This window comes from Prionailurus bengalensis, chromosome F2 (genome assembly GCF_016509475.1).
Source record: "Prionailurus bengalensis isolate Pbe53 chromosome F2, Fcat_Pben_1.1_paternal_pri, whole genome shotgun sequence".
NCBI lineage: Eukaryota > Metazoa > Chordata > Mammalia > Carnivora > Felidae > Prionailurus > Prionailurus bengalensis.
The window spans coordinates 64,189,792-64,211,458 of NC_057353.1; the positions used below are offsets into that span (position 1 = coordinate 64,189,792).

Here is a 21,667-nt window from a genome sequence, read left to right on the forward strand (position 1 = left end):
CAAGAGTTCACTTCGTAGGTCTGGTGCCTTTTTTGTGCAGTGCCCATACTGGGCAACAGTTGGTGGCATCCCTCAAGTGAGTCATGAGTCGTATCGACCTATGGTTTACGTATGTCTATGTAGACCATGCCAACTATAAACTTCGGATGAAAATACTGTTTGTGGTTCCTCTTTCTATAATATAAGGCAGCATTTTATTTAATAGTTTCACGGGCCAATGTTTTGTCTTTCCTACTAAAGTTTCTTGAAAATAGAAATACTACTTAGCCTTTGCTGTTATCCTCTACAGGTTTTAGCAGTGTCGTGTAATACAATAATAAGACTGGCTGAATGTCACCCAACTCTATAATTGGCCAAGGTCTCCCACTCCAGAAGCAGATTAAAGAGATGTGGGAAATTGGGGTTCCATATTAACCACAAAGAAAGCAATGGGGAGAAAGACAACCGATACAAGTGTTTTCTAAGACACAATTTTATAGAATGTGGGTCTGGGGAAGAGCTAAGTATTATCTGTTTGCCCTGTGAATCCTACTACTTTTGTGAGATGGATAGGATATATTCCTTTTGTAACATCAGAGATATAAAATGCGGATGACAAAGGTGATACTTTATGTTCATTCTTGATCCGTGCCAACAGGCCACGTGCGTTCTGCCTCTGCGCTTTTGTACGCATTGCCCCCCGCTTTGGAAATGTCCTTTTCTCTGCCTGTCTTGTGCGTGTCTTACTCTTAGCTCAGGGCCCAACTTCCCTTCTGTTTCAGGAATGAGGTTGTTGTCGATCGCCCCAGACCACAAACGGCTTCACCCCCTGAGCACCTGCCACACCAACTGTCTCTCCCACCCATTTGAGCACTCATCAGGGGTGGGGGAACAGCTAGACTGCCAAGACAGGGTCAGGTCTGAATTGTATCGCACACCCAGTAGCTGTTGCTCTAATGGGAACCCAGCTCTGGTTTTCCTTTCTGAAGGTTTTTCCTGGGCCAGGGCACTAAATCAGCACATGTAGAGAGGGGCATAATTCCCTCACAGCACATGGAAGATCTGGCAGCTAGGAAGGTGGCCACCTCTGTCAGCCGGGCACCCTCTAACGGTGTCGGTGATGGATCACCTGTGACTCAGGGGGCACAGGGCCAGCGCCTGAGTCACTCTCAGCAAGTCACAAGTTGTGTTTGTTCTTTTTGGAAGTCCTGTTCTTGTTCTTGCCAGACTGAGTCTCTCCTGCCCTGCAAGAGGACGCGAATGCTTAGACTGGAGGAAAATCATCCAGGAATTCTCAGTGACCCAGACAAACTTCGAAATAAGAATTTCCGTGATGTAATTTTCCTACCTACCTATAGCTGTACAGGTATTCCTAAAGAGTGTAGAAGACAAAGCAAAATCCTGTCCTGCAATTCACAAATACGTGGAGGATGACAGTAGGACAAGAAAGTGAGAGATGCCCTTTGCACATGAGGGGGAAAGTGATTTTGGCTTATTACCAATTGAGGGGAATGGTTTGGGGCTTAGGGTTAGGGTTTATTGACCAACGCCTAAGGACTCTTTATTCCTAGCAGAGTATTTCAGTCCTGTTGCGCTTGGGATTTGTTGCTGCAAGGAAGAGAGTGATTTTTTTTTTTATCTTGTGGTCCAAATGCCCAGAAAGTATTGAGAGAGACCAGTATCTACTTTTCCACTAAGTCAAAACAATAGAAGAGTCTTGAAATCAGCCAACATCAGGACTAGAGAGAAAACCCAGACACCATGGAATTTCTTCGTTGTTGTTATTGTTCCTTGCTATATGAAATATGATTATCATGGTACTCCCTATAATGTAATTTTAAAAGAACACTATGTTATAGTAAGTAAAAATAAGTATTGTTACTCAGGAGTGTATTTAGCCAAATACTGAGCTACAAAAACAAGGCAAAAAGCATGATGCAGTATGTACGTGCATGTGTATGCATGCACACATGTGTAACTGAGGCAAAAAGAAATACTACTGACCCTTACTATCATTTCTGTCCTCTTCTAGTGTTAAAAGGCCAAGGGGCAACCTTGGATTTTATGTCCTCTTCGAAATACACTGTTCTAGTACAAATGTGTACTTTGATTAATCCAATCATTATCATTGAACTAGCCAAAGAGTATGCATTTTGGAAAACAGAAAAGAAGTGACACTCTCCCCATATTTGCAGTGTAGACATTGTTCATGACTTTCCTGATCACCTAACAGAAGCCTATGTTTTGCCTCCATTTGAATAGCTACCTCCCTCTCATTAACCCTTTGTCTCCTTTAGCTTAAAGTATTTTTCATGAGTTTGTGTGGAACAGTCTTTTTAGCTACATTCTCACATGGATCGCAATATATACGGAATCCTTAGAATTTAAGGATTCATTCAAAGGATTCCTGCAGCTCCCATTGTTCATCTAAAGCTTGACTCCAACTCAGGCTTGTCTAATTATTAGCACCCAGAAGTGAAGAGGTCCCATTTGCATAGCATAAGCAAAATGTCGTGTAGCTCAATTTCTCACCCACTTTTCTCTTCTTGTCACTGACACTACATGGCTCATTGGCAGCAAAGAAAAGCTATCCCTCCATGGGCTACGGTTTTGTGGCTTCTCCCCATTAAACGCTGTGCTGTCTTCAGGTAAATGGCTCTGTACCCTGGCTTCCAAAGTTCACCAGAGCTCTACAGTTCCCCGTTAGTCCCCAGAACTGAAACAACAGCGTCCTGACTTTTCTGACGTGAACTCACTCTCCAGTCACAGCCTTGCTTCTAACTAGACCCCTAGATCATCTCTCCAGTGCTAGTTCTGATCTTCGTGTACCATTCCCAGAGGATGCACCTGTTACTTCCTCATTCCATTTAGTTAAATAATGTTCATATTCCACGTTGGTGTCTCGAACCATATATTAACCCAAGTCAAAAATAAGTTCGTTGGTCTGTAGTTGGCAAAATTAAATTTCTTTATTTGAAAAGAACTGGGAGCGTTTTCTGATTTCAGTCTTTAGGCTTCAGTTTGTGTTGCTACCCAGAAAGTATTGGATCACAGGAATCATCCAACTGAAGATTTTCATGTTGAGATTGTACACCCGTAAAGCCGGAATTTAATCTGGTTTATTTTGTATAATAAATCAGTAAACATTTGTTGAATGCAGGGTTCACATAAGGCTTTTGGCTTGACAGTGTGTGAGATAATACTATTATTTACGGCTTTCACTTATTAGGCACTAAACGTTATCTGCCAATGTTGTGCTTATACTATATACACAGTATCTCATTTGGATAAAATAGAAGACATGGTTTGGGTAAGGAAGGAACACAGAACATTAGTGGATGCTCCAGTTAGGAGAGTAGATAGATGCTAAGTGAGTTATGTAGAGAGTACATGCTGTCAGAGCTTAGAGGAAGACATCACGCAGCCTTTGAAAAGAAAAGGTGCCAGCACTGATTAAGCAACTACTGTTGTGGAGCGACTGTTAGCTGCTTTGCACCTTATTAGTGCTCATAGAAGTCTTACGAGGTCAGTATTAGCTCCATTTTTAAGTGGGGAAACGGAGGCTTAGCTAGTTTGTCAGTTGTCTGAGGTTACACCGCTGGACAGGGGGGACTAGAATTCAAGTGCACATCTGCATGGTTCCAGATTATCTGTGCTTGCACCTTTCCACCCTCTTGCCACCTTTGAGTTCATTGTGTAGCGGGGGAATCACATGGGAGAGGCCAGAACCGTGCAGCGTCTGGTGGACCCCTGTTTCCTGATGGCTTCTAATCACCACAGTTCACAGCTCAGTTCACAAAAACCAGTCAACTGCCAGACTGACCAGAAGGCAGAAGCGGGTCATGGTTGTACTATTTGCAAGCTCTTTGCACACTCCGTTCTGTATTTGGAGAGCCTTGGGACACCCGTGACCCAGCAAGTGACCAGCTTGGAGGTGAAGCCAGGTGATTTGTAGGATAAATATGAATGTGAATAAATTATTTTCCATGATTATACATTTTGACACTTGAGGAGTTTTTCTAGGATTTTAACATGTTCCCAGGCTGTATAAGAATCCAAATAGGGAAACTGCCTGAAGGAAAACTGGCCATGGGTCTGGCAATAGAATTATACTTCTATTATAACTTCTCACCCTAGGGGACATAGAGGAGAAACCTGGAGCAAGGCAATTCAGTCTTGTTTCACTTGTGATATTTTAGGTGAGACACCGGTTTCACTTCACTATTTGTGATGCTGCTTTAGCCAGAAACAGGTGATGAGATGTGGTTTGGGGCATCAATCATATATATGTCAGGATCTGAGCTTTGCCACTTGCTACCCGTGTAAGCTTGGCTGCTTAGTCGTACAACTTGATTGTTTTGGGATCTTTATTCATTCATCTAACCAGCATTTACTGAGCATCTACACCACATCAGGCATGGTGCTGGGTGTTAATGACATAGTGGTTAACCGGGCTTATATTTCCTACCTTTCATGTACCTAGCATGGAGACAGATATTAAAGAGACTAATAAAAAAATACATGAATGGTTTCATTGTGTTACCATCATTGTAAGTGCCATGAAAAAATACATGATGCTATGCAACCTAGAAGAGGGGACTCTGACTTACTTTGTCAAGTCAGGGATGTTTTAGCTGGGACCTGAAAGTTTAGCAGTTTGGCATATCAAGAAGAGAGTCAGAGGAGAGCATTCTAGGCAGAGACAGCAATAACGTGTATAAAGGTCCTGAGGTGGAAAAAGGCTTGAAACCTTTAAAGCCATGATTCTCAACACCAGTAAACATATCATCTCTTTTTCTTTTTTTAAATTTTTTTAATGTTTTATTTATTTTTGACACAGAGAGAGACAGAGCATGAGCAGGGGAGGGGCAGAGAGAGAGCAAGACAGAATCTGAAGCAGGCTCCAGGCTCTGAGCTGTCAGCACAGAGCCCGACATGGGGCTTGAACTCATGAACCGTGAGATCATGACCTGAGCCGAAGTTGGACTTCAGACATATTTTTTTTTAAAAAAACGAGAGTGCCATCTAGTGTAATAGAAAGAAGTAAAAAGAAAATAATGTATAGTTAAATCATTTATTCTAATGGGCAAATTCTCAGCATGACTACACAGGAAACATAATGAAGAAGTCAAAATGTATTTATATTAAAGAACTACTGGGAATACAATAGCTGTAAATTCAGGCTGATGTAGCTGACCTTTATCAATAACATGTCTTTCTGGGGCGCCTGGATGGCTCAGTTAGTTAAGCATCTGGCTTTGGCTCAGGTCATGATCTCATGGTTTGTGACCTCAAGCCCCACTTCAGGTAAAAACACTAGCCCTGCCATCTCTCAATCTCTCTCTCTCTCTCTCTCTCTCTCTCTCTCTCTCTCTTTCTGTCTCTGTCTCTGTCTCTCTCTCTCTCTCTCTCTCTCTCTTTCTTCCTCTTTCTCTCTCCCCCCCCCCAACCCCTGCCCTCGTGGGAGTCTCTCTCTCTCTCTCCCCCTCTCTCTCTGCCCCTCGCTCACTTGCGTGCCCCTCCTCAAAAACATTGCCTTTCTGTATTGGTCTCTGTTGTGTTCACAGTGAAGATCGTTTGATAGTAAATACATCATTGGCACTGTGCAAATAAATGTAAATTCTATTCTATTTTTTTTAACTTTTCCATTATATTTTGTTTTCCAATGTGGGCAGAGAAGCCTTATACTACCCACTACCTCCTCCTACCCATTGACAGTGTCAATGTCTTTATCCATGTTAGTGCCTGGCAAAAGCTGAGTGGAAATGAATGGGAGGTATCATTCCAAAGATTTTCCCCACTGGAACTCGTTAGTTTCTTTAAGTGTCATTAGCACTTGTACCCACTCTGTGGGATCAAATATTTTGGGTGCAATCTTACTATTGAGGCTCAAAAAAATAACAGTGTTGGGATGTCATCTTTAATCACAACAAAATTGCATGTCTTTGTGTAGAGCTTGATGCCAGGGCAATTCTCCCCTCTGTTTGTTACCCAGGTTAATTTTTTATAGTCCTTTGAGGATAAAATCCCTGAATGACTTTTGAAGTTGGAAAATTATCCCCCTCGAACATTCCCTGCCACAGGAGACTGAATTTCTAAGGATTGAATGTAAAGAAAGACAAGATTTAAGGATCAGTTTTGATGCGTCCTGAGGTTCTGTGGTTAATTTGAAAAAGATGGACTTTGTTCCAGAAAATGAGAAAGGGGGAATGTGAAAAGAAGATGCAACCCAGCCGAGTTCCCCCGAGCAAACACAGGTAGGAAAGGAATCCGCCACTCTCCAGTTGCTGAAAGTCCATGATAGCGCCGCTCAGGGACATAGAAATGGCAGTCAGAGCAGAGAAATGTTTGCGGACACACAAAAGCTAAATCCGAGTCCCTAATGCTCATGCCCATTTCCTGTGAATCAACAAGCCTGAGAAACCTGGAGAGAAAACTGGGTCCCAGGTTGGTTCAAAGCTGGGAGAGAGAAGTAGGGTCCTTGTGTTCAATATTTCTGTGGTTGAGAAGAGCTGTTGGCACTGAAGATACATCTGACTGAAAACTTTGGCCACAAATTCAGAATAAAAGTGTAGCAGTTGTGAGACAGGAGTGCCTCAGTGGTAAGTGTCCGTAGAACTTCCTAATGTCCCTTTTCTCCTGGTTTATTCCTGGAAAAATGATCTTTATGGGACAGGTCAACTTGATTAAAGATAGAGGGTTGGCAGGGCTCTGGTAATAATTTTCTGGCTGATACTTAAATATTTACAGGTCTTCTCTGTGATGTTGTATTATATTGGATATTCAGTTGCATGAGGCATAGCCTTTTCATTGCTGTTCAAAATCTGCTGAAATGCATGTTTCTTTTCTCATCTCCTGCCTCCCCATTCCCTGCCTCTCATCTCCTGAGAGGTAATCTCTGGATAAATAAAGGTAGTTTTCTCTTTCCTCACCCCATAATTATCTGATAAAGTCCAATGCGACTGTCCTTTGGAACAAGACTCTGTTCTCTGAAGGGTTAGTGGATTGTTTTCTCCTAACGTATAGTAACCTTAGTGCACTGGAAAGGAATGCTCTTTTTTTTTTTCTTGTATCATCTTTTATTTTGTAAGGGTTTTTTTCCCCTATTACAAAGTGACTCTGTACATTCAACATGACTGCAAAGAGGAGCTCTATGTGTTAGTCATTTATTACTATATAATAAGCTACTGTAGAATTTAGCAGCTTAAAACAATGAAACATATATGCTCATGGTTTTTATGGGTGAGGGATTCGAGAAGGGTCTAGCTGTGTGCTTCTGACTCAGGGTCTTTCACGAGCTTGAGTCAAGATGTCAGCAAGGCTGTGGTCTGTTTTGTCTTTTTTTTTTTTTTCCGTGAAAGCTATTATAATTGTTTCTGTGGCTTAAAATATTTTGAAACCCTTAATTGGAGGGTCTGTATAGTAGATCTTATCAGATTCTTGCATTGGATTTCAGTCTCTGTCTGGGGTAATGGGTATCATGTTAGAAATATCACTCTGATATTGGAAGGTTAATGCCATCTCAGTTAAGATGTCTTTATATGGTCCCGGTTTATATTTTCTGCTTCACTTCAAGTATGTACTTTTCCCTTTGGCCAAACTGAACTGCTCAGTGCTCTCAGTATTGGTCAGCTCTTGCTGCATAACAAACCACAAAAATCTCAGTAGGATACAACAATAAATATTTTTTTCACCACATATCTGTGGGAAACAGGGGCAGTTCTGCTCGGCTGGGGCCATGGCTGGAGGAGCTAATAGTTTCCTAGAGGATGTAATCCTTATGGCAGTGGCAGAAACAAAACAGGGCAACCCATCCACCTAATCATATTTCAAGCCTCTGTTCCTGACATCGCCACCAACGCCCCATTGGTCAAAGCAGGTCACGTGACCGAGCCCAACTCGAAGAAGTCAGGAAATACATGGACCTGAAGTAAGAGAATGCGGGGGCGTATAAGTCTTTTGCAGAGTAATGAGGAGTCGAGACCGCTAATTCGGCTTACCGCATTCTTCATACATGTCTTTTCCCTTCCTACAGCCCTCAGTGCTAATCCCTGTTGTGCCCTGTTCTTGTACCATTTCATGGATTTTTTCACCTGCTCTTCTCACTCCCCAGAACCCTCTTTTTTCCTCTGGCTCATTCATACTCAAACTTCAAAACTCATCCTAAGACTCACGTCTGCCAGACCACTCATTCCTCCCCATGGTTTATTTGTTTGGCCAGTGTATTGGTTGTTGCTACCCTGCTCGATTCCAGCTGAGCCCGACTGAGTAAGATCTCCCTGGTTTGTGCTCCCCAAGCACATGTCTCCACCACAGAAGTTTCTCATTAAACCGTAATCGGCGATGTAGTTGTTTGTCTTCCCACTGGACTGCGAGTTCCTTGAATGGGGCTGTGCCTTTCATCTTTACATGCCACCCTGCAAGAAGCCTGAGCAAATATTTGATAAATGAATAGACACCTATCTCATTAGACTATGAAACGTATCATTTAGCACCCAGGTAGAATATACTTTCTTGAATTGTCTTTTAATGATATCACTTCTGTTAATCCTGTCTCACCAGTAAGGCCACATGCTCCCCAAAGACCAAACTTGATGTCTATTTTCCTTTTGTTTTTCATCGTACCTGAAGTACAATAGTCATTTCATGAATCATAAGTGATTTATGGTGTTGATTACTACTTGGCTAGCTTTTTTGGCTGCCATTTGTCTTTCACCCTAAAGTCATGATAAAAACAGAAGTCCATGTGGCTATAGTACATCAATCCTAAGACATCCTGTTAATAGCCAGTTACTGCCAACTTGACAATGTCAGCATTTTCTTCAAGTCATTATCATGTAAATTCAGCCAGAAAAACAGGGTGAGATTTTTAAATAGGAGGTTTGGTTTTACTGGATAGGAAATACATATAAAATAGAAAATACATTGGACATTTCAGTGCCCAAATTTTGGTGTGTCTAATTTAGATGTCTGTAGTCAAAAGATCAAGGGACCTCCTGCTTATAATGCCTGTGTGTGTGTGTGTGTGTGTGTGTGTGTGTGTACTTTATGTGTATCTATCCTTTGAGAAACAGAGACACAGAGACAGAGGCAGAGATATTTCTTTTATTTTTTTATTTTTTGTAATTTTTATTTATTTTTGAGAGGGAGATAGACTATGAGTAGGGGAGGAAGAGAGGGAGAGGGAGACACAGAATCCAAAGCAGGCTCCAGGCCTTGAGCTGTCAGACAGAGCCCAATATGAAGGCTCAAACTCACGAACAGTGAGATCATGACCTGAGCTGAAGTTGGATGCTTAACTGCCTGAGCCACCCAGGGGCCCCAGAGGTATTTTCTTTTAAATGTAGGAATGTACTTTGCCATTTTCTAAATTTCTGGCCTTGTACACAAACAAGTAAAGTGGAAATAAAACATATGCTTACTTAGATGATAAAATTAAAGCTGTTTATATTAGCTATGATAAACCATTTTCTGTGGATTTTTTAACATGGTTTTTAAAACAATAAATACATTACAACCAATAAATATACCAAAACATATTTGTATAGCTGGGCAAAACATATATAGAAATGACATATTCATTAATTCTTTTCATTTTGATTGGTTCTAGATTTAATTAGATAGGAGATGTATTTATCTTAATAGTGGACTCTTCATGCTTATTATGAAGGGCTGTTGGTCATAACACATTTTGTTTTACACTCTGCAGACTCTGGCCTTATCCCAATGCCTGACAGAGCTTTCTTCTTTTCCAAGAGCAGAGAGCATCATAGCACTTTTCATTTCTGCAAGGAATAAAAACTAGACCAGGCACTAATTTAAATATCATCAACTGGTTGAATATTCATACCTAACCCAGAAAGTTCATTTTTGAACCCATAGAAATTGGCTCATTTTTCTTAGAATTATTTATCATTTTCCAAACAGTCCATGCTAGAAATAACATAATAGCATTTATGGGGGATCAGTCAAAACTTTGGAGCTGAAACTGATAGATGGGTATTTGGTCTGACAGTCTTATTATAGATCATCGTATCGGTTTGCAAAACTATGGGGACAAAAATCCAGGATTTCTGGTGCCCGATTTAATCCCTGTTCGTTTTTACCATGCACCTGCAGGTGTGAACAGTTAACCTGCACATGACAACATGGGGTTGGTATGCACTGATGAGGGGTGCTCCTCATCTTCTTTCCTGTCTTTTCCCTTTTCCCTTTACAACCTCCATCCTACCCCTTTCCCCTCCCCCCTCCCTGCTGCACTCCCTTCCCCTCTCTCACTGGCCAGATGTCAGTGTGTCTAATTTAGACATGTGTGATCAGAAGACCAAAGGACCTCCTGACAATGTTACCATGCCTCTAACTGATAGGAAACCCTAAAGTGCAAATATCTTATTGTCTTGATCTTGATCTGGTAGTGGTTCCTTTGGCCACTGGGTAGCCCTACTTAATGATTCAACATGTTTTCCTCTGGCTTTTCTGTGGGATTAGCTCAGTGTAGAGTTGGGCTCTGCAGGATTTTCCAGTCCACCTGAACGAATTTCATTGCTTTGTAGCGCCCCACGGGGGCGGACCCAGGTTTTATGAGGCCCGGGATTTAAATGATAGGGGGCTCCTCTTTCAGAAAAAGAGTATGAAGTTACAAAAAATTAGGTAGATGGTATTGAAGGATTTTTTTTCTTTTTGCAGTGGAATAGCTATCCATTGGGCCATATCCAAACTCCTTAGCATGTCATGACCTGGCCTAGACTGCCTGCTTACTCTACCAGTCCCCAACCTGCAGCTGTAAAAGTCATAGGAAACCACTTGGAGTTGCCCTTGCACACCTGCCTTTGAAGACTTAACTTCAAGGGTCAGCTCTATCGGAAAGCTTCCTGTGATTTCCCACAGATGCCTCAGTTCTGTACTTTCATATCTTGTCGTAGCTATTCTCACACCACGTGTTATAGTTGTCCGTTTGTCTGTTTCCCTGCTACGTGGTGACCTGCTACAGACAGGAAGGTGCCTTCTACTCTGAATACTCAGAGCCTGATATTGGGATAGACCAGGTGGTTTGCTTTCAGTCTGCTCTTCCCCTTCCATTAGCTATGCCTCACTGTCTTTCCAGGCTCCCTTGGCCTCTGCTCCTGAGAAGGTTCAGCCAATAGGAAGCATTGAGGAGGATTAGAGAATTTGAAGAGGGGAGAAGCCAGGATATTTCTCCCCTCACCCCAATCCCTGCTTCCCCTGGAATTCCTGTTGTGGTGATGACTTTTACGTGGCTCTTGTTTCCACTGGAAGTCTTTCCCTCTGGTTCTAGATCCTATCAGAAGGCTCTAGGCTCTGGGCTCCAGTCACACCATTTCTTCCCATTGTCCCTGTGCTCCTAAAGGTGAGAGTGACTTCCTGTTGTTACTACTTTATCAATTGCCTCATCATCTTTCATTGGCTGCTCAGCCCTTCCATCACCCATGTAAACAAGTCCCTGCATTAAATTCTCTCTGCCTGAACCATCTGGAGGGCTTTATCTTTCCCTAAGTCCTGAATTATATAGTCATAGTAGATGGGCAGTTGTTGTATATAAAAAAAAAATACAATAAGGAGCAACTCTTAGCAATGATTTGCGAAGTTTGTTTACATTTGAAAACAATCATGTATTTTCCAATCTTGGCCCCCTTAGCCGAGACCTTAGCCAAAACATGGAGTCCCACATGCTGGTACTAATCCCACAGGCCAAAAATGTAGCAATAGCAGACTCTGGAAAAGTGCACAAAACACTTAGTGAATTAAATCCAATTATTCTGCCATCTTGTAGCTAGGTGCCTCTCCAGTGCCTTGCACTTGCGTCTAGGAGGCATTCAAACATATTTTGAATGGAAAACAGACTGTGCTTGCCATTCATTGTCAGCATTTCCTAGGCAACAGACAATATAATAACATAACTGAAGCTTTGTCTCCCAGTTTCTGTGACTTTTTGGTACAGTTACAATGAAAGCATTGCCCAGGCTTTGCATATGTGCCCGGGCATAAATCCTGGGAGTTGCTCAAAATGTCTGGGATGAAGAGAATAAATGTGCTCCCTGGAAATAGCATGAGACTCTAGCGTGGAGTGCTTGGTATGGTTGGGGGGGGGGTGCAGAGAAATGAGTAAAATCTCTCTATTCAGAGACCAACGGGCCAAAGAAAATAGGAAGTAGACAACCAAGGGCCCAATCCTGGACATGCAGTCAGTGTGAGCAGGATAAATCCTCCAAATAGCAATGCTGAATCTCGCTCAGAGCAGAGGACAAGTATGCAAACTAAGGGAAATAAGCAGAGGAAATGTGATGACCAGAGGGTTGATTTCTGAACATGGGACCGGAGAAACCGTGCACACTGACTCAGCAGGCAGTTCTGGAGCCTCACCTGCAGTGAACAGGGCAAAAATGCAGCCTGCCTTTTGGGATGAAAAGGCAGGGAGGGCAGTGGTTCAGTGTATAGGCTTCAGTGCCAACCTGCTTGGCTTGAAATCTTGGCTCAGGGACTTATTAGGGCAGGTATCACAGCCTTCTCTTGCATTAATAGTAGTGCCCGCCCTCTTGGTTCTTGTAAAGACTGAATGAGTTTATACATGTCAAGCATCTAGCATTCAAAAGTCTACCAAAGTAATTTATAGGCCTAGTTGATAAACTGACTAGCCACATTTTTTGGTTTGTCAAAGTCTGCCCTTGAACTTAGGATTTCATCCATTCATCCATTTGTTTGACACATATTTCTTGAGTGCCTTAATATGTGACTGGAACTAGGAATATAATGAAAAACTAAAACAAACGGGTCTCTGTCTTAGTAGACCTGTAAAAATATATATATATATATAATAAACATAAAATATAAAAAATAGTAAATATAATATATAAAATATAAATAAATATAAAATATTTAAAAAGTATAATAAATACATGTATATTGCAGGGTCAGTGTTAGGTTAGTGATAAAAGAGAATCAGGTAACCCTGAAATGGTTTCTAATGAGACTCTTAAAAAAGAATGAATACGACAAAGGTACCTCTCTACTGGGGGATGTTGCTAATGCATGTGTAGGGGCAGTAGATACATGGGAAATCTCTGTACTTTGTACTCAACATTGCTGTGAACCTAAAACCAACCTAAAAAAATAAATGTTTTAAAATATTTTTAAAAGAAAGAACAAATGAATGAATGAATGAATAATAATCATCTCTCTGATTCTCCTAAATATTTTTGGTAACTCAAAAGAAAACTAAAGATATTTTAATCTTACCTAAATCATATTTTTGGTAAGCTGTGCTCAGTTTTTAGAAATGGCAGAAACTTAAACTTATTGTAATCTATTATATTCATCTCTTAAGAAGCACCGGCAGTTGATATTGTCAAACAAAGAACTTGTTACAAAAAGCTGTGTTCCCGGAAGCCAGGCATGTGAAAGTAAAAAGCAAAGCTCCAGCGTAAAGCATTTTGTTTGTTGATCCTTCAGAGGTCATGCTTGCTTATAAGAGTCAGCTACATGTTGGTGTAGACATTATCATTCAGTTAGTCTTCTAGTATTTACTGGGCCACCTACTCTGTGTGAGGTTCTGCTTGGATCTGACACTAACAATAAATACGACACGATCCCTACTGCAGTCAGTAGGCTCCTGGGCTCAGGCTAGATGAACAGGAGAACAAGCAATGCAATGAGGTAGGTGCCAGAGGAGGCGTGGACAATACGGAAGCAGAGAATTTATTCGTTCATGAATTCGTTCACTCAGTCAGTATGTAAGTTCCATACAATGTGGAAGGTGCTCTAGCGGTGTCAGGGATATAGCCATGAATCAGATAGACAATCCCTGGCGTCTGGAATCCATTGTGCATCTGCTCATTATGGTTGCAGAGAACCCTTGAGTTGGGTCTTGAAGAATGAGAAGTATTTATGAAGACGGCCAGTGTGAAAAGGGTATTCCAGAAGGAGGGGCTATACTGTGCACTCAGAGGTCCCAGTGCCCTTTGAAGAAAGGATGATGGCACATGACTCTGGTGACTACATCTCAACACCAAGTGGCTTCACATTCAGTCCTCATAAAGAAGGACAGGCTGACATTTGATTTCTTTCCTTTTAATCATACATGGCTTATAAGGCTTATCAAAAGTATATGTGGATCTATTTTTTAGAGATCTGAGGTCTCTAAGCTTAGTCTTTAATTTCAATCCTCATCTTAGGTACTTAATTATTGATTTTTAACATGAGTTTTTCATTCCAAGAAAAAGATTTACAACCAAATTCAGTTGTCATGGACATGAATATTCCTTCAGTCTCAGAACCATAAGTAAATACATGGACGAATATTAATATATTAGCCTACATGTAGTTGGAACATATCTTTACTTCAAGGATAATAAAATCTAAAATTCTCTGTTCATATCATTATATCCTTAGAATTTTTTCAAGGCATTTTGAGGGGCTGGAATATTTTTGTGAGACTCTTCCTCTCTTTCCTTGATTTGTAGTACAGATAATATCAAATGCCATTTGTTTTTCCTTACATAACTAGAAAATTAAAACAACTAGGCTTTCTACTGCCCAATCTTTCCCACCTTTCACTTTTCTTAATGAAGAAGCAAAGGATAAATCAAGAAACTCTTATCAGAGAGTTACTCCTGAGAATACTTTCCTGGATGTGCTGTACAGCCTCAACTGCATTTCCCACTTTGGAGAATCATTGAGAAGCCATGTTGTTAATGTTGATCCTTGAGTACCGTAAGGTCATGGGAGGCCTCTGAGTCACCACACACTTAATCATGAGCAGCCTGCCATTAGTCATCTGTATATGTGTTCTAATTCTTGAAAAATTAGTGGTTCCCTGTGGGGAAAGTGACTCTCATTCAAACAGAAGAAGAGGCAGTTTCTGCTCAATTCCCAGATGCACGTTAGGACACATTTGCATCTGAGAGAACACCTACCAGCTAAAAAGTACTTCTTTCAATTAGCTACTAAACTAAGAGCTAAACTGGGAGCTAATTGGGTGATATCTAGTAGATGCACCCAGTGTGGTTTTCTGTCTAAACAACTTGATAGCAACTGAGTATTACATGTTGGTTAGTCTGAGTACATTGTGTGCTTTTTGAACTCAGATGCAACTGTATTTTTACTTCTTAGAAATTACCATCTTCCTTATGGGCTCCTAAGAGAAGAGTCAGACCCAAAACAAGAGGTCATAACAGGCTCAGTGGTCAGTGTCCTGCTCTCTCCCTGCTGTGCTGGTCTCTCCTGAGCTCAGAAAATACCACTAAGGCCACGTGCGATAGGCCTGGGTGTTGGGGAGGCATAGCAGTGGGTGAAGGAGCCCTGATGACCACTAACAAGGAAGGAGCACTTAAATGCCAGGTATACCTTGACCCCAAAAGGTGGTCCCAAGGAACACAGCAGACACCGAAGCTTCAAATCAAGGGACAGTCATTATGTGTGCAGTATAAAAAAAGCTGTTAGTTGCTCACTGATCTTTCTCTCCCTCTCTCTCTCTCTCTTTGCCAACTATTCCCAGAGCAAATACTACATGAATGCCTTTATTTCTGGAAGTTATAAACCAAGATGTTAAAAGTGATTATTTTCAAGGGCTGAAGTCCTTGCTTGTGGTGTCTTTTAATTTGTCTACAGTGAATACGCGTTGCCTTTAGTAAAAGGGAAAAGTTATTTGTAATTTTAAACATTCTAAATCACTTGCATGCCTGCCCCCTATCAAATTGGTTACTGTCATTTGTTTATGTTTCCTTCTTGGCTTTGCCAATTCATACATAATTTCTCTGTAAGTGTAATTACATACAGATGCAATTCTGCATTCTGCTACTTCAAAGCATTGTTGTCCATGAAAAACAGACACCAGAGACCTTCTGTGATGTGAGCCTGGGTAACCCGGCCCTCATCTGATGCAACTCTGTCTCTCGGACTGGTGGTCCTCAATATGGCATGTTCTCACCTGTCCAGCAACCTTGTGATAGAAGCTGTTGGGATGATGAGGTGTCAGAGTATATGTTTCTTTGTTTTTCCCCTGTGAAAATGTATAGTTTTGTTAATAGCACTGTAAATTATTTGGAATAAGGAGTCAGCTCAGTGGAAAAGAGACATGAATAGGTTTAGACTTTTATGGGGCTGAATCAGCCAAATCAAACACAGGCTTTCCTGAAGCTTCCAAGTTTTTAATGGAAACTCACGCTCTTCAGAACTTTGCTGCCTAATTATAATTCATGCCTTTTGCAGATACATTACAGAGTGGACCAAAAGGAAAATGTTAGACATGTCCACTTGTGATTTCTATTGTGTTACTCTGGAGTGCCAACTGCATACGTCGAATGGCCTGGTGCGTGCAAAGACACGGGCCGGTTCCTGGCAGGCTGACCCACTTCAGTAGGAAGGAGGAAAATAAACTTGCAGTACCACAAATACGGACAGCATGCTCAGCCACAGAACCGGGCTCCCCTCTATGACTGTACATGATTCACAGTGTCAGAATTTAATCTCAAAGTCCCCTGGTAACCATCACCCCCAACCAACCCACACCATTCTCTTTACCAGAGAGGTAATTTTGAAGCCTGGAAACATGGAACTACCTAGATTTTTGTCTTAAGGACTTTTCCCTCTTTTCTTTTTTCCTTCTCAACAGGTCTAACTGGCATCAAAGGAGAAAAAGGAAACCCAGGCATTGGAACCCAAGGTCCAAGAGGCCCCCCTGGACCAGCAGGTAAATCTTTCTACCTAACAGGAAGCTGCACAATGGGTGTCCTAAATCTTTATATTTCCCTTGACATCACTGGTGAAGAAAATGGCCGTGTTACGTCCTTGCATCTAACTGGAATGGCTGTATTTCTCATTCGCTTTATTAGAAGGCCAGTTTGTTAAGTGATGATTCTCCCAGAAGCTTATAGCATATTCTGGGATCCAGTTGGCTTCATGAGTTAGGCTATGCTAGGCTATCCTGAGGTAACAAATCAATCCCAAATGCTTAGTAGATATAGCTAAAGTTTGAGGTGAGTAAGGTGGCTTTCCCCCATTTTGGAACAAAAGGCTTTTAGGAGAAAGATAAGGAGGCACATCAGCCTTCACCTTCCTACATGGAGAAGGCCATATGTCACAGCCATGCATATTTCACTGGCTGGTACTAGCCACACTCTCAGTTGAACTGCACGGCAGGCTCCAAATATAGAGGAACACATGGGTATTTGATAAACACTCAGAGTCTCTGCCACCATGGCATTCTTACTGAATGACTTTTGTGTAAGTTTTGTGCACATTACTATGTGCTTTGACAATGGTCTCTAGATTATCATCCTCGTTATTAGAATTATAAGTTTGCAGTTCTATTGGACGTTTATAATCCAGTTTTAGCCACATTGAATCAAATGCTTTACAGATTTTTCTTTCCAGTCTAATGATGATTTTGGAAAGTGCTTTTTCTAGGAGGGATTCCTAATGGAATAAATCGACTGAGCATAAATGCTCCTAGCATTAGAGCCTGCGTGAGAGGCTGATCTAGGATCATGTGTTCCACAAAAACAGTGATTGGTGAATGTTGACTGGATGGAATTGAATGTATCTAAGAGCCGCAGCACTTTTCAAATATAAGGGGATACTTGTTCCTAATTTCCATTTAGGTTTTAGTTGAAAGAATGTCATTCTTGGTTGAGGAATGCCTTTGAAGCACTATTGGAATCCGGGCCTGAAAGCAAACATAAAAACAAACAAAAACACTCAGCTCAATACACTTCCTAATATCAGAAAACTTTTAGTCTCTCTCCCATTTTCACTCAATCTAAGTTCTCAATTGATATGAGGTAGCCTTAAAGAAATTTTGGATTAGTATTTTAGGCCCGGTTTCAGACTTTTCCTTCTTCTCCTGCAGGATAATTTCTTTCACACTCAGGCTAATTTATTTCGATGATCTGAGGCCATAAAGCAGTATAGATTACGAGGCTGAGATTGAGTGTGTTTGTGTGTGTACATGTGTGCACGTGTTCATGTATGCACGTATGCTGGATTCCCACTGAACTGCACTGGGAAACAGGAATTCTGTAATGAAAACCAGGTCGAGAGTGGTATGTTCCTTTCCCTTTAATATCCAAGAGGTGATAGAAAAGAATACATCCATTTTGCTTTCCAGTTTCCTGAGCTGATTGAAAGCACTGACCTCCAGGAGAATGTATGATTACAGTACGATCCAGTTTAGGAATAAAAACTCAATGAGCAGGGAGAGGCAGACTATCCTAATTGTTAAAATGTGTGAGGTGGCTTTTTTTAAGAGTTAGTTTACTTCTTGGGAGTCTCAAAACTCACTCTGTGATGGTGAAGACCAACTGTTTTCATTTGTTGGTGCTTCTTAGGACCATCGGGGGAGAGTCGGCCAGGAAGCCCTGGGCCCCCTGGCTCTCCTGGGCCCAGGGGTCCACCTGGTCACCTGGGGGTTCCTGGACCACAAGGTCCTTCTGGCCAGCCTGGATACTGCGACCCCTCTTCGTGTTCTGCCTACGGGGTAGGAGGTAAGTGCCGGCCTCTCGTGGGCTTTGAGCAGTGTTTTGCTACGGTTAGAACTATATGATGGGGGTACAATGAAAAGTAGACCAATTAGGGGAGGGAGGCAGAAGTTGAGCACCTCACTACCTTAAATTATTCAGAGATATCTTCTATGAAGTGCTAATGACTCTAGAGGCTACCCCTTTAAAAACCTTAAGAGGAAAATGAAAATAGCATCATATGTAAATCTTTCTTGTTTACAAATGGCAGTCCACACCTTCTTGGCCTCCGACCTCACGTTTGGTCATTGCGGGGCATGTCTGAACTTTCTTCGGGTGCCCTAATTCTGTGTTACTGCTGTGGTGTGGTCGTGATGCCCTGTAATTTTTTACTCTTGTTTTGGATAAACCTCAAACTTAGAGCTTTCCCTAGCGAGGAGGGCCCCCTAGATTCTTTTGGGTGACCTTCTGCGCACCACATGCATGTTACGTGACCAAAGATAGTTTTAAGAAGAAACAAGAGTGGCCATGCTGTCCTTGCCTCGTTACTAACGACTGGACCGAGACTCTGAAAGATAATGCTTCCTAAAAACATCTGCAGCCTGCATGTCGGCGAGTTGTGCAATGGGACATTTTCTGACATAGTCACTCTTGGAAGCATCAAGAGACATGTTCACAGACTGCTTTGGGGCAATAAACTTATTAGGCAAAGAATTTTAAGTTTTCTGCTTTAGGAGAAATTTAACCTTATTTGCCAGAGGAACTGGTCAGAGTTTTGCTGATGTGTTTTTCTCTGTTCATCTCTTCCCTCCTTGTTCTCTCAAATCTCCCTGTCCCTTGTTAAGATCTGATCCCTTACAATGATTACCAGCACTGAGGTGCATCTCCTCCACTCCGATTACATTGGCCTGGGCAATTGGCTATGGATACAGAACTGTCCTGTTGACTACCACCACCCAGCCCCTGCCCCTAACAATGGGCACCCTGCTTTCCTGCCTCACCTGCTTCCCTCCCTGCCCACTGTCACATCTCTTGCCCTCCCTACTCGAAACACGTACACTGAGAATACTGAAACTTCACCAAATCCCATGGGTCAATTGTATTAGCAACCGACCGCTCTGTATCAGCCTGGCTAAGGGTGTATGATTGTGTACCAAGGATTTATCCCTAACTTTTCTATGTGAAGGCTCAGTAGTAGTTGTTGAATGAAGCGTGCCTTCTCCTCTTTCCTGTCCCCGCACAAGACTGATGGGCATCTTCCTCCCTGACCACCCTACTCTCCATTCTCCTCTGACCCCCTCCCTTCCTGACTGTCCCCTGGTGATGGGTTTCTAACCTGAGATGGGTTTTGGTAAGATTTATTGTTCTGTTACAATTCTGCTGAGATTCAGGGTTCCTTTTGTAAATAAAACACATAATATTTAAGCAGCTGGCTGTGATCTGGTTTTCTAACAATTTCTGCCATGTATCCGTCCCTTCCTTCACTAACCATCTGAAACCTCCTGGGGAAGGCGCAAGCGGCGTGGTGGGTCAAGGTGGCTACTGCTTTCTACCCAAGCAGGATATCTCTGTAGTTTAGTGACCAAATCTGCCTCTTACGGACCCACACGAGGAGAGAATATCAGTTTATGGTTCCTGGGTCCTATCAAGTCCCACCCCACTCTTCCTCTCTAGCTCCTCATCCTGATCAACCAGAATTCACTCCTGTCCAAGACGAGCTGGAAGCCATGGAACTGTGGGGCTCGGGGATCTGATAGCCTCCGGACAAATATGAAGACCAGCTACAAGAACTCTTAGAGAAACTTATTCAAGAAGAATGTTGCGATGTGGTTTGTATGCTACCTTTTGGGGGCTCGTTTCATCACCCTAAGTGTCCTTGGGTATTGTTAATATTGCTATCATTAACAAAAAATTGTATTTAAAAAACTCCCTTCATCTATGACACCACAGGATTTACTTCTCTCTGCTATTTTAATGGCATGCCAGATTATTTGTTTGTCCAAAGAAGAGTGCTCAAAGAAAAATTGGCAAGAAAAAAAAATTGAACACTGGACTCTTTTCTGTGTTAGATGATCTCAAGTTCTAAAATGTATCAAGACAAGACAGCTATGATTGTATTCAAAGGAAACAGAGTTAAAATTTAAAGAGATTCAAAGATTATGCCATTTATCTCTATCTCCTATAGCCTTGCTAAAAAGAAAAAGGGATATTATTAGAGAAACTACCTCTTGATTAACTGATCTGCCCGCCTCTGAGATCACTTGGTAACTCGTTTCACTGGTATCTAAGAATATGTTTTAGACTATAACCTTTCTGAAGTTGGTGACTTTAAAAATAGATTCAGTGTTTCAGTGGTTTTGACATGTAAAATAATGACTTGCCACCAGTTCTGATGCCAGGAGGTCCAATTTTGATGAACAGTTTATCCAGCAGTATTCCAAGGCTTGCCCTCTTTATCTACATGGATTACTTTGTACATGCAGATAAGTTCTTGCAAACCCATTTCCATTCTCTTTTATAAGCAAATAAAATTTTAAAATAACATCTGTGGGTTCTTTTTATTGCATTTCTAAATGCCACCTTAAACTTTTAGTAGTCTTAGCTGAGTTTTAACCAGAAAAACAACAGTTGGCTTCCTTTAGACAGGCATTCAAATTTTCATTTATTCATCCATTCATTCATTCATTCGTTCATTCTCCACGCATCCATTCTGACTGTAGTTAGAAGCTAAACAGAAGAAGCAGTTGACGTGGGCCTAAGGTAGAATTTTATCATTCATTTATAATCCATCAGAAAATTCAAGACTGGTGCTAAATAATTGTTTACCAATAGTTGACTGAAGAGTTGTCTTTTTTCTGATATTAAGAAGAGTCTGAAAAACTCCAGAAAGGAAGAAAGGAAATGAGGGTGAATCTAACCGACTTAACACCTAAACCATAATATGTCTTTTGCTCACAAAGGAAAAATCTAGATACTTGAGAGATATTTAGGTTATATTATCTGCTTGTTGAAAATAAAATGAAAGAGAATTATAAACTTAGCGTATGCTCCTTTTCCAGTGGCATCTCTCTAGTAGCAGCTAATTTAAAAGGTAGAGGTGGGGTCATTTATAACCAGAAGTTGGATTCTTCCAAGATCAATGAGGTCTTCTGACCTTCTTCGGTTTCCCTCACCAAACGGATCTGATCCAAGACCTTTCCAGCCAAAGGATTCAAAGG

General features: G+C 41.5%; 1 protein-coding gene across 5 annotated transcripts in view; it reads left to right on the forward strand.

The window, feature by feature from the left end:
* COL14A1 (collagen type XIV alpha 1 chain) overlaps window positions 1–20,993 on the forward strand; it is a 222,287-nt gene extending 201,294 nt beyond the window's left edge. For 4 of the 5 annotated variants that reach the window (XM_043601666.1, XM_043601670.1, XM_043601669.1 and 1 more), the window contains exons 46-48: window positions 16,607–16,684; window positions 18,321–18,476; window positions 20,124–20,993. In XM_043601666.1, the coding sequence (XP_043457601.1) occupies window positions 16,607–16,684; window positions 18,321–18,476; window positions 20,124–20,203 (314 nt within the window). In that variant the 3' untranslated portion in view covers window positions 20,204–20,993. Of the gene's footprint in view, window positions 1–16,606; window positions 16,685–18,320; window positions 18,477–19,294 lie in introns of all 5 variants that reach the window. The other variant, XM_043601671.1, reaches the window with a different exon arrangement.
* Window positions 20,994–21,667: the final 674 nt, after the last annotated feature.